General features: G+C 42.3%; 2 protein-coding genes across 2 annotated transcripts; one reads left to right on the top strand and one right to left on the bottom strand.

Annotated features, from left to right (window-relative positions):
• The first annotated feature begins 3,762 nt into the window (after positions 1–3,762).
• Positions 3,763–13,242, top strand: LOC136433757 (atypical kinase COQ8B, mitochondrial-like). Its single transcript, XM_066426246.1, has 16 exons — positions 3,763–3,910; positions 4,915–5,112; positions 5,441–5,617; positions 6,055–6,237; positions 6,618–6,684; positions 7,036–7,107; positions 7,305–7,430; positions 7,876–7,961; positions 8,498–8,638; positions 8,960–9,041; positions 9,587–9,680; positions 9,983–10,124; positions 10,614–10,721; positions 11,125–11,190; positions 11,735–11,821; positions 12,163–13,242. Exons 2-16 carry the CDS (start codon positions 4,927–4,929, stop codon positions 12,436–12,438), a joined length of 1,893 nt encoding a protein of 630 aa, XP_066282343.1. The 5' UTR covers positions 3,763–3,910; positions 4,915–4,926; the 3' UTR covers positions 12,439–13,242.
• Positions 13,243–13,246: 4 nt separating this feature from the next.
• LOC136433759 (mammalian ependymin-related protein 1-like) lies at positions 13,247–17,227 on the bottom strand. Its single transcript, XM_066426248.1, has 6 exons — positions 17,082–17,227; positions 16,711–16,745; positions 16,043–16,183; positions 15,383–15,566; positions 13,774–13,861; positions 13,247–13,418 (listed from the first exon to the last, which is right to left on the bottom strand). Exons 1-6 carry the CDS (start codon positions 17,149–17,151, stop codon positions 13,349–13,351), a joined length of 588 nt encoding a protein of 195 aa, XP_066282345.1. The 5' UTR covers positions 17,152–17,227; the 3' UTR covers positions 13,247–13,348.
• Between the last annotated feature and the right edge of the window lie 523 nt (positions 17,228–17,750).

Here is a 17,750-nt window from a genome sequence, read left to right as displayed (position 1 = left end):
CGGCAAACAACACCAACAAAACATACAAATATCAAATTACATTACGTTAGATGGATATTGGTAAAAAAATAAAATTTGCCAAGACAGAAATGCAATAGGTAAGGCTTCTCTTTTCTCTATATTGTAATATGTACACGATAAATTGAAATGTTTCATTTTATTTTGTAATATCATTGGCGTTGAGATGCGGTTTCGCCTCGTATGCCGTCAGGTCACATTCCGCTAATTCGTTGCCATAGTTGCAATTTCGTCATTAGGTAATTAATAGTAATACCAATGGCAAGCCTGTGTTTTTCTGTCCAGTTTATCAGAGTATCAACCATGTTTATGCAAAATAAATCAACGAAGGGAGAGGAAAGATCAGAAGAATCCGCACTACGAAGTTGAACGAACTGTTGGAAACAGGAACGCGTTGTGCACATGTGATGAATGACGTCACTTTTCCTTCGCCGTCTTCATGTTGTTGGTCCAAGCTCCTCCGGGCACTGCAAATTTGCCAGGGCTGGAGGGAAGCATGTGTGACTCACATGTGGACTAGTGGATAGATGCTGACACGGTGCATCTTTATGTTTATCACGGTTTTATAAGTTACAGGCGGAATAGATAAATAAACAGACGGAAGTCATGAAAATGACGTCACTCCATGTAAAATCAATATAAAACTTAATGCTCTTGTTCGTTAGTGCCATACTTCTAGACCAAAGATATGCGCATTCAACAAAGGAGTAAATGTTCGCATATGTAATGTCAGCAACTCAGCATCCAACTACAATATAATGGAAACTATATACTAAGTAACGTTATAGGTATAATGTTAGATAAAGCATAGCACGACTTAGACACGGGTCCGACACATCACACATGAGGCAGTTTAAGCATATGAAGCATAGCATGGCTTTTCTTTTATTCTTTTCACTAACGCATTTAGCCCGAGTTGGCCATGGATATGGACTTATGCAAGAAACTTGTTATTGTCATCGTAAACATACTAAAAATATTTTGGCCTACATGTGTATCTGGGCTTCTTTTTTACAGGCCAAAGCTCCCATACACAAATAGGATAAAAGAGCTACTCAATTCTAGAAGACGCCCAAAAACGGCGGACATGTTTACGGTCTGTCACGTTTTCTGGGAAACGCAGGAAGATCGGTTTGGGCAAGGCCTGACTGGCTCATTGCCCCAGTTCCCAAACTGCCGGAAATGCGTCTTGAAGTTGTAAGCGATATAAACTCACGACGAGAAGGTACACAAAGCGTTACGTATAACTGATACCGGCAGTACTCGGAAATCGTGATCTGGGAGGAGAACGAAAAAGCGCTCAGTCACTAGTCTATTGGCAGGGAAAACTGTGCTCTGCCAACAAAATTAATTTCCAAGTGAAAACATGGACTGAAAACTTCAGATCACCTATTCTATCAGTTTTATTTTCGGACAGACCTTAGATCCCCCATAAGTTATAACTCAGCGGTGAATAGCGTACAATGTGTGTAATTCGTTCGTTGATTTAACCATTCATTCAATAGTAAGCAAGATCGTTATTAAAAAACTTAATCGACTTTCCCCAATCTTTACCAGCCAAACTGGCGTGACGCGGAATTAGTCTCAAGTTGAAAGTGAGACCTCGAGTGACGTCTGCATAAATCTGCCCCCACCAGTTGCAATGATGCGGTTCGGACGGAAACAACAGCAGTGCTACACCCGTTTGTTGCGCAAAACGTATCCGGTTCGGTACAGGCGAGGCCGCGTACCTGGAGGAGTTGCGAAAGTCATTAGTTTATACTGGCCTTGCCACTACAGGAGGTGTGACGTCAACAAAGCTTCCCTGTCCGGAAAGGCACAGACGTGACAGTTACCATGGAAAGCTTGTGGATCAGATTATCATATTTCAGACAGTTTACGTCACATGTCACATGTGCACAAGACGTACTTACAAGACGTGCGGTAGTGTGAATAACAATTCACCAGGTTGTATTATTACAGCCAGTAGGTACCCATATACGGAGTAATGAGGCTGTTGTAGAATGTGCCTACGCGCACATTCACCTGTCATCTAAGAACCATCTACTCAAATATAGCAGGTGGCACGGTGGTCTTAAGGTTGCTAACTCAGAACCTCAAGGTACTGAGTTTGAATCCCTGACAGTTCCCATTGGGAAAGGCACTTTACCGCCAATTTCCTCATTCGACTGAGGTGTAAATGGGTACCTGGCTTCGGCTAGAGACGTCCCTCGGCCGTTAATAATAACTTTATTGCAAGTTCATGCCCGAAGGAGGTTATGGAGGTCCCGTGTTTGAGGAGAGCCACACCTCGAGCACGTTCATGAACCCACTACACTCACACCGTGAAACTCATCGAAAAGAGCAGGGGACCATCCAGGTGTTGAGTGGATCAAATAAATCTATCCAGATATGCAGCTTGTACTCTTCAGTTAGCCACTACCAGGCTTCCGCGGATCGCTGGAAAAATAGTAGAAACTGGCCAAACAGAGCGAATAGTATGCTAGTAAGGGAGTCGGAGAGAGGGACTGGTAGAGGCTACTCGGCCTTAGTACAAGGCGTGTTACGCCATGAAGCGGTTTACGGGGGTGGGCAGAGGTAAGTAAATGTTTAGAAGGCCATGGAAAAATATTACTAGTAGTTCTTATTTTCAAAAGTAACGAATGTTCGCCTTTCTCCACCTGTTTGACGCACCACGAGTATGTATTGAAGGGCCCTCCACCCAAGGTGCCACGCCTTATCATAGTCTTCTCCATAAAAAAGGGGCGTGCGTTTTGTCAGGGTATTTATTCCCAGGCTTACCAAAATGATAATGCGGTCGGATACCCACTGTTGGTTTAAAGGGTTGGGTGACTAGTTTCCCAACAGACTTAATTTCGGGAACAAATAGGAAACTGACTGATTTGAATTGAAGTTGTAAACACTTAGTCTTAAGCAAACTGGGAAGTCACGTAAGGTAATCTTTCAATTTGCTATCACACCGAATGTTCTCTTCTTTGTCATCATTGACATCAAATCGTCCGAAAGCAACATTCCCCTGTTCGTTTTAGTATCATTCTTTTATCGTAACATTACTGACAAGACACACGCAGGCCGCATAGCTTATGTTCGAGTCGTCATCAACACTAGCCTGGGTGCCATCCTATTTCAACCGGGGCTCCTACACTCGAGTGTAGGAGCCCCGGTAGAAATAGGATGGCACCCAGGCTACATCAACACAAAGTGCATTACAAAAGTACATTGAAACAAATACGGGACAAGCAAAGTACAAGAATAGCATAGTAATGTGCGATAAACCATATACTGTAGTAACAAAATTCATATGTACGAAAAATGAAATTTTTATACAGGTAAAGTATAAGTAGGTTCGGTTTGATTACTGATTCGGACTCCCAGTTGTTTCGCCCACAACTCCCGTCTGACTTCCACGTCTGGCATCGGGAGAGCAATCCCCTTGCACACTTTGTTCAGTCCGTCATAACGACGTCCTCTATCGGTTCTTGGAATTACTACAGTATGCAAAATCAAAATAGAAGAATGCTGGGATATCAAGAATACACCATTTTCTTCACAGGGGGGCTTGATCCATGCTACCTATTCAGTTGTTCACTCACTATCCTTTTCTTACAACATATTTCAGATAATTAACTTTGTAAATTGTAATAAAAATATGTTTTTTATGATGACAATTGATACTTTTTGTTGAATTTCGTACTTTATTTCGTTTTTATTAATTTTAGTTAGTCAGTGGTATCGTCCTGTTATTTGCATGTGTCCATTTGGGAAGGAGCACGTTGATTTCCACGGGACCATTGGCTATATAAAAAGTAGAAGGAACAGTTTGGCATTCTTCTTCGGACACAGTCGCTCTACAAGCTGATAAAGACACCGATCTACAGGCTGAGTCAGAAAGGTGCGCACATGTGTTCGTTGGTGAATTGTTTGGTGCAGGCTAGATTCGTTGTTTACCTATGTCTGAACCTTTCCTTGAACCCCCTTGCGTAAACATGTTTTCGCGGTGTGTGAAACTATCAACTGTCCTTCCAGCAATAATGTAATGTTTCACAGAAGTAGATTATCGTTAAGGATTCGTGTTTTTGCGTTGAACTGTGATCATCTATCCTTCGTGCCAGGGCGTCCTACTAAGCACTAACTACATGCATGACCCAATTTATATCTGTGTTACACAATAACAAATGGCTGTGTTACGCAAGAACCAATTTCGTCGTTTGAAACGAAATAAGGTAACTGTTACAGTATTTACAGCGTAACACCGTCTATCATGGGTTCGTTATACAAGACAGATTTCGTCGCTTACACAACTTGGCTGACCTACTTTTCGTTTCATCCTAATATAATTTTCATGACCTTACCCATATATTGATATAAACAAGGTCAACCATATCTGATATAGGACATGCCTGCAAAGGGACTAACGTTACACAAGATTTTGTAACTTGCATAACCAGCTAGAGCTAGATATGTATTAATGCCATTATATCAGTGTTGAATCTTGGAATCAAGAAAGAAAGGTTCACAGAGTTGTTAAAAAAGAGGGTACAATTGGATAGATGAAGTTAAGAAATAGATCAAGCAGAGCTGGTCATGATATATTTAATTTTGTTTGAAATTTTATTTATTAATGAGAAGCTTTTCATTGCATTCATGAGGGAGGTGGTAAGGGTCAGACAAAAAATAGCACCCATTAACAGATATACAGATTAAATCATTTAAGTCCAAATCCAAATATCTTTTGTTTTATCAAGGAGGTTTAAAATCTTTGGTTTTATGTAAATGTTAGGCATTCCTGGAGTCTTATATGTGTGGGTTTGGCATAGTATTGTAAGCAGGTTGCATCATTTATGTACTGAACAGCATGATAAACCTCACATTGTTTCTCCCCCTTCTGTCTATCAGGAAAGCCCCGCCATGTCTAAGGACATCATGATGGTGCTGGAAGGCCTGGGAAAGGTGGGGCAGGCGCTGGGTTCCTCACAGCGCGTGTACGTGCGCCAGGTGTGGAGCACCTGCAGTCTGCAGCAGCTGCTGCATGAGGCACGAGGACAGGTGGACGGTGCGATGGGCATGGCGAGATCAACGCAGGAGGGAGTGAAGGTAAGGGTTTTAACATGTAAACCAGCTTTACACTTAAGGGATGCCCATGCTGCCATATTAGTTGTGTTCACTGCATTTGGAGGGGTGGAAAAATTTTGGAAGATTATGATATGTATGGAAACAGTGCAATGAACTACTAGTAGGGGTACTAGTAGAGTGTTCGCCTTGCATTTCGGAAGGCCCGGTCTTATCAAATGAAATGAGAAAAAGTATGGGACTCTCACACTTCTGTGAACCATCCCTAATCCCTATACAACAGAAGGTGTTGGAAGACTTTAAGTTTTAACTAAATAGAAACATGATGATAAACTAACAATGTTTTCTTCAGTCTACAATCAGGAGAACAATGGACAACATCTCTGAGACGTCAGGGCTGGGAGAACATGTCAACATTAATGCAGCTGCAGCAGAGTTTGACACAGCATCAGCACCCCCAACTACAGAACAAGCCACAGACGCTGGAACTGCCAATGGAACAGGCAACTTTCATAGTACCACCATCAATGTGAGTCTTTATTTCAAAAATGATGGTACAGTACCTTATATAGGGATAAGCTTTCTTTGCAATAACCTTCCTCAGAATCTATTTAAGTTGTCTATTGTTGATATATTTTGTAGTCTTAAGGTATTTTTTATTTTATTTAGTTCATCTTTCTACTAGTATGTTATTTTGTGGTATTAGCATCACATGATGGCAAATGATACGCACGTCTTTAGGCCCCCCCTGACCAAGGTCATAACCTTGTAACCGTTGAACAATCCATGTTTTGCTGGAAAGAAAGTAGTCAGCCTTTTGTATCTGGTATACTCTTTGTGACCCACACAGATTGCCAAACCCTTTACATGTATTACTGAATTGTGTCAAAAAATTTGATTATTCCAGGGAGCAAAGACATAGATGTTGTAGTATTATGAGTGTTTGATCAATTTCATCCTTGCCAGAAAAATGGCTCAGCCAACTTCACCCAGCAGACAAGAGGCTTCCACTATGATGCTACTACACCTCCGGTAACAGCAGATGTCCTAAAGAAAAGTGAACAGAAGAAGGAGGAGAAGAAACCCAAGCTGTCTGCCATCAGGCCCAAAGTGGCACCAAAATTCTTCAAGTCTGTTGCAAGGCAAACTGTAAGTTCTGTTGTTGATTCCATGTACGAAGTCTATGTTTTTGGTGTGTCTGTTTTTGTTGGTGTGTGTCCATAGGTATTTGAATACAGTCAGTATATACTGTATTGGCATGAAGTGAGTTGGAAGATGACTGCAAAGGTCAGACTTGCCAGAGTGGCAGGAAGTACAGTTCAGAGTCGGTAGAAGAAGTTGTTTATTGTATATATTTTGTGTGTGTTTTATTGATGCATTTTGCCATCTGCTTTACTAGACATACATGAGTCTTATATCTTGTATTTCAAAACTGTGTGTGAGTTTTATGATTAAGTTGATAGAAAAGTTGTACTTTTTCTGTATGCAAATGTATTGGAAGTGACATAAGAAATGTGTTTCCCCACCAGCTGAGTGATCAGGCCAAGGCCAGGGCCGTACCTGCCAGTAGGATCAGCAGACTGGTCAGCTATGGAGGTCAGAGTTCATCACAGTCTCATAGTCAAATGAAAAGTCTCTCGCTCAAGCAGTCTTCTGCTAGTGACCTATCCAAATGTACTTGTACTGTTCTGTAGCTTGATTATTGCACCTCATTATGCCCTGAAGAAGACAGCAGACAGACTGTTGAAATGTTGGCACTAGTTCAAATTTTGGTTGTGAAATATGAATACATCTATTATAGAAATTATTAAACTACCATCCTGAAGAAACTATTAATAAGTCTCATTGTCAGTCTCATAGCTTTGTCAAGAATGCTGTATTTCAAGAATACATGTTTTATGCTGAATTATACATGTACATCATGTGATTTTTGTATTTCGATTCCAGGTCTTGCAGCTGGTTTGGGTGCTGGCGCTCTTGCAGAAGTTACAAGAAGAGGATTGGGTATGTCTGACAACAGTAAGTAATTGTGCTCTTATTACCTGGCTTTGACTGTCTGATTTGGTGAAGCTTCATGACCTTGATATTGCACATACTCCTGTTCAGAGAGAAAGTCACCCCAAGTGTGAATGAACTACAGTTTTGGTGATGAAACTCAACATGATACAATAAAAGAGTGCTTGGCCCTGACTTCTTGAATCACACTTTTCTTACAGAGGGTGGCATTGCCCTGTTAGATTCCAGCCCTTTCCTGACACAGGCGAATGCAGAGCGCATTGTGGACACTCTGTGCAGAGTTCGAGGAGCTGCACTTAAACTTGGACAGATGCTTAGTATTCAAGGTGATATTTTTTCTTTGAACATTTTCTTTCATGTTTGTTGTCTTGAGACATTCATCTCAACCTTCATAATGTATACCTTCTGGAGAAAAGCAACCAGAGACCTGAGATCAAACCTGAACATCCAAACTGCAAGCACATCTAACCTTCACACAACAGGGGAAAACTGGCATCGAAATGGGTAGTTAGTGTGAGTCAGTCTTGTAGAAAGATAACGTTATGTTTCAAAGCCAGACACACTGCAAAGTTTTTTTGAATGGTGTGTGAGTAACAATTGATTTTTGATTGTGTTGGGCTGAGTACAAAGTTTTCATGTGACTAATGCTGGAAAATCATGCCCCTGAAAATCAATTAGCAGAGTTGTTACTTGAAACCTGAGTTGAACCAAGTCAATTGTGGCTTATTGTCCCTCATTGTAATGTGTTAACCATTCAATCCAACCTTCCAGATAACTCCATGATGAACCCACAACTGCAGAGAATTTTTGAACGGGTCAGACAAAGTGCAGACTTCATGCCTCTATGGCAGTTGGAGGTAGGATGTCATCTGCAACTTCTACTTGATTATAACGATTATTGGTTTGCACTTCATTTTTTGGTGTCCTTTAACTCCAAGGATGTGTGGAGTGGGGCATCTTTAGAGAATGATACATGTAGATAAAGAACAGTGTGTGATATTGATTGCCCGAGTGGCTAGGGTAGTTGACAAGAGATCGAGATGTCACAGGTTCCATTCCTGGCTAGACATTGTGTCCTGGCCAGGAAAGGCCCTTTACAGGACTTTCTTCACTCTACCAGGTGTAAAATTGGGTACCTGACTACCTGGTTGGGAAAGTAAAAGGCAGTGGAAGGAGGGGGATGGCTCTAGACACAGTGGATAGCAACTCACTTCCCCTACGGCATCAAAAAGACTATGGGAATACCTTTACATACCTTTTGATAAAGACCATTTGTCTTTGATTATGGAAGTCTGTGTACACTTGATTCTCAGATAAGGACATTGGGTTTTGGTGAATGGCAGTTTGTGTACACTTTAGTTTCAGACGTCGTATGTTTGTTTCCCAACCACAGAAAGTGCTGGTTAAGGAGCTGGGAGCCGACTGGAGAGACAAAGTGTCGTCGTTTGAGGAGAAGCCTTTTGCAGCAGCATCGATAGGGCAGGTTCACAGGGCCAAGCTACATGATGGCAGGGAAGTCGCCATGAAAATACAGGTGTGGTGATCAGCACACCTACAATGTATCTTATGTTCCTAACGTGTACTCAAAAGTCAAATTTGCATATTCTTAGCCCTGGAGATGATTTTGAGGCTGTTTCTTTTGAGGAGGGGGAAATATTTAAAATTTGAATTTCATTATAATTATTTTGTATTATCCAAGACATCAAAAAAGTGTTATAAAAACTCCATGAAAACTCCCTGAGGAGTAGATTCTTTAAAAACTCTCAGGCTTCTGTATAGAAATTTGTTGGTATTGAGCCAGATTATTGAAGTTAGTCCTGCTCAAACTTTTAACAAGCTGTTCTGTTGTCCACAGTACCCCGGTGTTGCCAAGGGAATCAACAGTGACATCGACAACCTGATGTCAGTCCTGAGTGTGGCTAACGTCTTACCAGAAGGTATCTGCGATGTCTGTCTTTTGTCATTTAGTAGCTTATGGAGAGAATGTAGCTTGAAATGTCTCTGTCGCTGTGTTGCAAATTTCCGTTGGTTGGCTGATTGTGGGGAAATCTGGAGCAAAACCAAATGTAAGTAACTTTCTGTTAAGCTACTCTTCCAACTTGGTTTTGAATCCACAAGCTTATGACAGTAGCACTTTTATTGCTTTTGATTGATTTGCGATTAAGTATTTTTTTAGAGTTATCTGTAAGATACAATGGTTCAACAGCAATGTGCTCCAAATAGTATTTTCAGCCCTCTATTTTGCTAACTTTGTCATGTAACGTGCAAAGGCTTAGCAGTTGTTGTCTTTTAGTAGCTGTTGTGTTTTAGTAGTAGTAGTCCACTGCCATCGGTATGGACACTGTAGCTGCAATCAGTCTTTCTTCGATCATCTCCACTGTGTCCTGTTCATCATGAGCTTCCTTATCTCCTTTAGTTTGCTTGTTGTGCTTTCTATTTCTTAAAAATGGTGTAACATTACTTACTATCCTGCCCTCCCCAGGCCTGTATGTGGACAAGTTGGTGGATGTGGCAAGGAAGGAGCTTTCCTGGGAGGTGGACTATGTCAGAGAGGCGGAGATGACAAGAACGTTCGGGTATGGCTGAACTAGTTCCTAATCTGTGGCATTTGCCATCAATTTGCCAAAATGTTGTTAAAGATTTGTATAGATATAATATGCATATCAGATCTGGAATTGAAAATATGAGATTGTGAGGACTTGATGTTTTCCCTCTCTCATAGTCTTAAAAAAATGGTTTATGGTTCAGCTACTGGTTCCAATTAGTTGGTCACTAGGAGACTTGGTTCAGGCTGCACCTGTCTTTCAGAAGGGACGTATTAAGGGTCTGAATGAAGAAAAAAACTGTGTGGATAACAGTATTGTCTGACTGATTTCAGGGAGTTGCTGAAGGGTGACCCAATCTTCTATGTACCAGAAGTGATCACAGAACTGTCCACCCCCCAAGTACTGACCACAGAGCTGATAGACGGCATGACACTGGACCAGCTCACTGAGATAGATGAGGACACCAAGAATGAGGTAAAGGAACTCACGTCAAATACCTTGGGGGTTGCTTCCACCTCACTGCAACACAATCAATCAATCATCCAGAGAAGGAAAGCTCTGTAAAACCTGGCGTAGGGTTTAAAACCCAACTCATAAAATTTGCAGCAGAATCTGTAGACTGCCACACAAAGTATTTTCTGAATGATTGAAATGAGTGGATAATACAGTTCTTTTTTGTTCCCTGCTACCTTCTTCAGGGCAATGGTAACTGTTTCTACTTCCCACTGCTATCCGGTAGCAGGAAGACTATTGAAATGTTGGCAGATTAATCTGCGGTCCACTGTTCTCTGTGCTTGCCAAAAAGTGATAGGGAAATTTACCCATTTCAATGAAAGTCTGAAATGCTGTAACTGTAAAAAGCATCTGTCTTCTCTGTCGCAAGCAGTGGAAGATAAGCTCTTCAGTGAGCTAAAACTGGAACAAGATTACATTTTTGACGTGGTGTGTGTCCCTGCCCTGCAGATCTGCCTGGCCATCATCAGACTGTGCATGATGGAGGTGTTTGAGTGGAAGCTGATGCAGACAGACCCCAACTGGTCCAACTTCTTCTACAACCCTGTCCAAGGGAAGGTGAGTCATATGTTGCCAAAAGTCTCGCTGTCCTGGCCTCTGTGGAGCTTCCCCCTTCAGTTACCTGACCAGGAGGAATACTTCTACAAGTCATTTAGTCAGGCTAGGTTACACCTTCGAAGTATGACAAGAAAAGCTACAAATATTAGATTTCGTCGATCACTGTAGAATTGTCACCGAATCTTGAAATGTTCTGGTGTCAATTCATCAATCTTGACAGGTGATGAAATAGTAGTAAAGGATATAAAACTACTTTTTAGTAGACTAGAGTCATACTCAGATTTGATTGACATTGAATTGAAAATGACATAACCAGCAAAACATTTGCAGAGCTCCTGTGGTGCTTTTTTGTGTTATATTTTGCTGTATCAGGAAATTGATATTTGTTATGATTGCCTTACAGATCAATCTCCTTGACTTTGGAGCTACAAGGAAGTTTGAGGACCAATTTGTTGACAAGTATATCAAGGTGATTATTCTTAGAATTACATGGTTCAACATCTCTGCCAGTATCTAAGAAAGTACACTACTAGTTGGTGTTGTATTCCTATGTGTAGCATTACAGATTAGGTACATGTATAGATATTGTACAGAGGTTTAGTTACAGGTTTGGACCTGTATGAGATATCTGTGTCTGGGCTACACCTTGAGGCATTAAGGAACCCACCACACTTATTGATGCATGTAATAGTAACAGGATGAATATTAGTAGTGCTGGAAACTGTGTCTAGAGGTGCTCTCTAAACTATAGAATCATTGAACCCAAAGGTTACAGTGCCATAGACATGTTTGAGTATGGTGTTTGGCTCACAACTTCAGCATGTCCTTATTACCTCCTGGAAGGAGATCAGTGACATCCAACAGGGGTACTGTTTTTGCCTGTGTCTGTGTTCGCAGCTATAACTCAAGATCCTTTTGATGGATTTGTTGGAATTTCGGCATGTTGGTAGTAATTGAGGTCCAGATGAAACATGGCAATTTTGGGCACTGTAGCTGTATTTTTGTGTCCCCAGGTGATTCAAGGTGCAGCAATGGGAGACAGAGAGCAGGTTCTCAACTTCTCCAGGGAGCTGGGTTTCCTGACTGGCTATGAGTCTAAGGTAAGTGTTATACATGTGTATTCAATATACCACGACCAATGTTGTCTCTTCAAGTTTTATCTGTCTATGTAAAACATTCATACCCAAGTTTCAAGAGGAATCTGCTCCTTTCCCACCCATGGCCTTGAAACTGAATGCACAATCTCATTCTTATGTTATCTTTACCAGAACTAAGCACCTTGCACAATCAACTTAATGTTTGTCATACGTTATCTTACACAACCATAAAACCATGCTCAAGCCAGGGCGCTCTACCACTGAATACCTACGGCAGAGCTGTATGCCTTATTTAGCACTGGCCTGTTATACCAACCACGAAATACTTCTGTTCTCTCTTCTAGGCCTTTGAGAAGGCCCATGTGGATGCTGTCATGATCCTAGGGGAACCTTTCCAGAGTGCAGAACCCTTCGACTTCGGAACCCAGGACACCACCATGCGTATCCACCAGCTCCTGCCGGTGATGTTGCGGGACAGACTCGCCCCTCCCCCTGAACAGACTTACTCCCTGCACAGGAAGATGGCTGGTGGGTTCCTGCTCTGCAGCAAGCTTAAGGCCAAACTGTCCTGCAAGAGTCTCTTTGATGATATTTATGAGGGGTATAAGTTCAGTACCTGAGTAGGCAAATGTACCTGCTCAGTAATGTAAGATGTAAGGATCTGGCTCTGTCTCAGTGTTTTATGCATGTTTTTTTGACAGTTAGGACGTCTTTTAGCAGTGTTCCTCCTATTCCTCTTCTCCATCTCCTATAAAGGAAAAGGGAGGAGAGAAAATTGCGGTCCACTGGAATGAGGCATTAAAAGCCTCAAAATATGCGTAAAACGTAAAGCTGGACCCTACATCTGCTTGGAGATTAATGCTGAACTTTTAGCTGTACTCCTTTGCTGATAGTCAAGGTCGTAATGAATGTGTTTGTGAGATAGCATTATTGCTTTTTCCTCACATGGAAAAAGACAGGCTTGGATGTATGCCATAGGTTCTGTTAGGAGAGAATTCTGCTTGCAAGGTGAGGAACAAGCTGCTATAAAGTAACTCTGCTTCATGCAAAAGGAAACTTGAACCACCTTGTCATTGGCATCTTGCTGTTAGGCTATTGTACAGTAGACTATGTCAGCTCTCTGTGTTCGCTTTTGGCTACACAGGAACCTACTCATACCTCAATGTTGCAGCCATTGGCCAAATGTACATTGTTGGTAAATGAACAATGAGGACTACAATGCCGACAGAGCAGGAAAAATCTTTATGTTTCTCTGCAAAGTAGCAAAAGATTAAGCTTGACGCACAAATATTGACAAATGTATATACTTGTAAATACCGGTACTTAATGATGCATCATCAGTGCATGTTCATAAGGACGCAAAGGTTAGAGATGAAGTAGAAAACCGTGCAAGTGATGACAATAAACAAAGAAAACGGAAACAAGATATTGTGATTATCACATTTAATAACCCACTAGAGATTAAAGCACATGGCCTCTACAGCTGCAGTAGATAAATTGTATGGTTGAATTTGGTGCTGCAGATGACGCTCAGGGCATGCACTCATGCGGTGGGATGAAGACACTGGCATTGGAAATGCCAAGGGTCACGTCATAGAAGCTGTGCGGGAAAGAAGACAAGTCAAACATGGCATGGCAGAAATATCCATGTCTAGAAGTCAAGGCTATGATGTTTTTCCAATGTAGGTATGGGGGGAAATCATATGTTAAAGACATAGCTTGTAGGAAGTTGTGAAGATGAATTTCAAGATATTAATGACAATTATATCAGTCATTTTACTCAGTGACGCTTGAATGACTGGAAAAAGTCTTATAGAAGCCCTTGTAAGCTTAGTGTAAGTACATGTAATAGGATATGTCAGGTCACTTTCCCAATATGTATAAACATAATGTACTTTCACATTGTCCAGACAGTGTGCAAATCTACAGACAGTGTCCAAAAGCTGAATACTCACTCTGTGTTGTCAAAGCTGGTTTCGTTGCGGAAGTAGCGGTCACTGACAGGAACACAGCCAGCCAGTGTGAAGACGCCGACAAACTCACCTACAACAAAGTTCCCACATCACTACCAAACACTACACAAGGATGTACAGTTGTTAGTTGCACTCTAGAATGATACAAGACAGTTTTTGGTCTTGCTTTACACGGAATTCAAGGCACCACACTAAATTGGTTGAAGGCTTTCTTGACCAATAGGGAACAGACGGTAGTGGTAGAAGGCAAGGCCTCAGCTCCAGTTAGAGTTGCGTCAGGCGTACCACAGGGAACTGTTCTGGGACCGTTACTCTTCCTCCTGTACATAAATGACTTACCAGACCAGCTTGATTCAAATGTTAGGTTATTTGCCGATGACTGCCTGTTATATATAGAGTTGTCCACACAGAGTGATTCACAGCTTTTGCAAGAAGATTTGAACACACTCGAAGAATGGCAAAGCAGATGGCTAATGCAGTTTAATCCGGAAAAATGTTACATCATGCATATAACAAACAAACGAAACCCAATTGTAACCACCTACCAGTTCTGTGGACAGGCTCTAGCAACAGCAAAGAGCCACCCGTACCTAGGCGTTACATTAACAACGGGGCTAAAGTGGAACACCCATATCAACAAAGTAACAACTAAGGCTAAACAGACATTGGGAGTGATCAAACGTAATTTGTGGGCATGCCCAGCAAAGGTAAAATCACTTGCATACACGTCTCTAGTAAGACCAAACCTTGAATATGCTGCAACAGTTTGGGATCCATACACAAAGAAGGATATAGATAAACTCGAGAGGGTGCAGAACCAAGCTGCCAGATTCTGCACGAACAACTATGAAAGGGGCGCCAGTGTAACAAAAATGAAAGCAGACCTGCAATGGATGTCACTTGAGGACAGGAGAACAATGTCCAGACTTTGCATGATGTACAAGATGACTAATAAACTTGTGGACGTACCGACTGATAAGTATCTAATGCCAGCTCAGAAGAGGACCAGAAATAGTCATGCTTTTAAGTACCAGAGTTATCAGCCAAGGATTGACGTGTTCAAAAATTCGTATTTCCCGAGAACCATAGTAGAATGGAACTCGTTGTCATCAAGTACTGTAGGAGCTTCATCACTAAGTAGCTTTAAAGAACAGTTGCAGTCAGATATGCAAAGACTAGGTGTAACAGACCGTTCGGTGTAATATGACCAGCTGCTGTCGCGCCGCGTGCCTGCGAAGCTGGTGTGTTACGCCTGATGGCGGTTATACCGGCTATATAGATACAGATACAGATACAGACAGATACACGCACACGGTGGAAACCCAGAGGTGATAGGTTCGAACCCCCAACATCGACACTTCTGGAAGGGACAGCAGGGTTGACCAGGGGGTAGGGATGGGGGCGTTGACCCGTGTATGGGGGAGGAGCCTCATGCGTCAGAGCTCTGCGCGTCAAAGAACCCAACACATTTATCATGATCAAGAGTACTGGCTATAGGGGTGACCTTGTGAGCTTGGTCACACTCTTTGGGACACTACTAGCCCATGCCTTCTCTGTTGGGACTTGACCAATGACAAAGAAACAAACTTACCTCCGTCAGGGGTGCGTCCTCCCCACATGGTGACGTCAACCCCCTCGCCCGGCTGACCCTTGGTCCCGATGGTGAACTCTCCGAAGGGCCGGGCGTCCTCTGGGATTTCGAACCGGCGGAAGGAGGTGTTCAGCATCCTGGTCTCGCACTGCTTGGTCTTCAAGTTGTAACGGTACTCCTTACCCTGTACCAAGGAAGACGATGACAGCAATATGTTTTGTCACGGTTTGAAACTTTATGGAATACCATAGAAAAGCAACTCAGCCATAGCATATGGCCTAAGTCATGATCACAATAGCCCCCAAGCAGATGTAGGGTTCGGCTCAGTGTATTAAGGCCTATTTAGTGGCCCGTGCTTTCCTCACTACCCCATGATGTTACTACTTTAGTATTCAGCGCAAAAATACCGAGTCTCGTAAAACACTAGTACTGATACTGAGCTGGATCCTACATCTGCTTGGAGATTAAGTCATACGTTTTCAAGATTGGTTTGAGTTGCAAACGGTGGAAGGAAAAGTTTCCTGGTAAAGAAAGCAGGTACAATTGGATATTAATCACGGTTGACCAAAGAAACGGAAAATTCATTGTCTTAAGTTAAAGTAAAGGAATGAAGAAAACGTTTTTTTGATTTGGAAGACCACTCCTACTAACGTTACTTACCGGCTGAGTGTTGTGAAGATACAGCACGTCATAGTAGTCTTTCTCCTCCTTGGTTTCTACCTCCTCGACGATACGGGTCCGCATGTTGCGAGCATCGTAGGACACCTTAGCATTGACGAAGAATCCCCTTATTGTGTCCAGCTAGACAAAGGAATGAAATGTGAAGCAAATGAGCCAACATAAGTGCGTGAAGACATGAATGTCTGTATATCAAACGGAACCGAGGAAATGTTTTCGTGCGACGTGGCTAGAATCATTTTCGGCCACTGGCCAAACAATGCATAGCATAGACAGACACATGGAATGGAACAAAAAAGACAGAGCCTACTCATAATGTAGCGTACTTTCTAAAAGTGGCATTGACTAGCTTTACGCTGTTCGGCCACGCCCCTTTTATGTTTTGAAGTCGGACCACATTACTGCTCTTGGCCTTTGCTCTGTGCGACCACCTGAGATCACCTGATCTGTTAGGGTTGTGCGGTGCCAGGTGATGCAGGTGCACTGGAAGCACTTGAAATGGCGGTCTATATTTTGCTTCATGATCAGTCGTTTAGGGAAAAAATCGAAAGCAACTTTAGCCTGAAGTCCAGTCTTGTTACCCCCACGGCAGTGACCGCTGTAAGCGTACCAAAGCTATCAAGACTGGACTCCGGGCTAGTGTAACTTACTCTTCCAATTCTGGACTCAAATGCCGCCGGTGCCTCTGTGGTTAAAAGAGGAATTGTTTGGTAAGAAAATATAATATCTATCCCAGAAGTAACAAACTGACTTTATAATAGCTTTCGGGCATGGCTTTGTAAGAACGTTATTACTATCTTCGTCATCGTATGGTGACGTTCCTTGTCTTATCATACAATAGTTGACTAATATGTCAAAAAGTGCGGTAACGCCGAAGTTGAAAATCACAACTGTAGCATCGTTGCTACCTGTGCCCGAATACTGTTAAAAGAAAATCATAACATATCAAGCCAACACAAGCGCATAATTCCAGAAGCCACCGATGGACACGGAGTGACTCAGTGAGTGTAACGTTAGTTACCGCATCTTTCTGGGACTTGGCTGTAGACGGCAGCCACCGCAACAAAGAGGAATAGCAGGAGGGTCTTCATGGTGGAGCTCGAGTCAGACACGTCTTGTTCTAAAGCACGTCAGGTGGGACTGGTGGGCGGAACCGTGCTCACGCTGGCCCCAGCAAGGACGGGTAAACAGGCGAAACCTTCGGACTTAGACCGTCTGATCACAGGGTACAATCACATGGTCATGTCACATGTTCACTGCTATCAGTCACCAGGCAATGGGTGATACTGTGTCTTAAGTAAACGTATGATACAACGTAAACTGTCAATTCTAAGGTCACAGTATTTTCACCCTTTAGGATTTTATTATATGGGGCTCTAATGTCGCCACAGACCCATCAAAGCTTACCTCAGCTAGGGACGTGAATGTTCTGCTGACGTCAGTCTGCATGAGAAATTGGCAAAAATATCGTCTATCGTGACGTGTGTTAATCAAAAACTATTCCACTGTGGCTCGCTATAGAAGCATTCTTGAAGTTTGTTGTGCGTGTGTAAAAAGTTAATATAAACGTAGCAGAAAATTACCATAGTCTGTCTTGTGCTGGTGCGTTCTGAACCAAGTAAATGAAGCAAAATGCCCACCACGATACAGCTGTGCCTCTTTTTCAGACACAAATTACTTTCACCACGTT

The sequence above is a fragment of the Branchiostoma lanceolatum genome, chromosome 4, assembly GCF_035083965.1.
Source record: "Branchiostoma lanceolatum isolate klBraLanc5 chromosome 4, klBraLanc5.hap2, whole genome shotgun sequence".
Lineage (NCBI taxonomy): Eukaryota > Metazoa > Chordata > Leptocardii > Amphioxiformes > Branchiostomatidae > Branchiostoma > Branchiostoma lanceolatum.
Note: the sequence above shows the minus strand (reverse complement) of the source record. Positions and strands in the feature narration are given on the sequence as shown.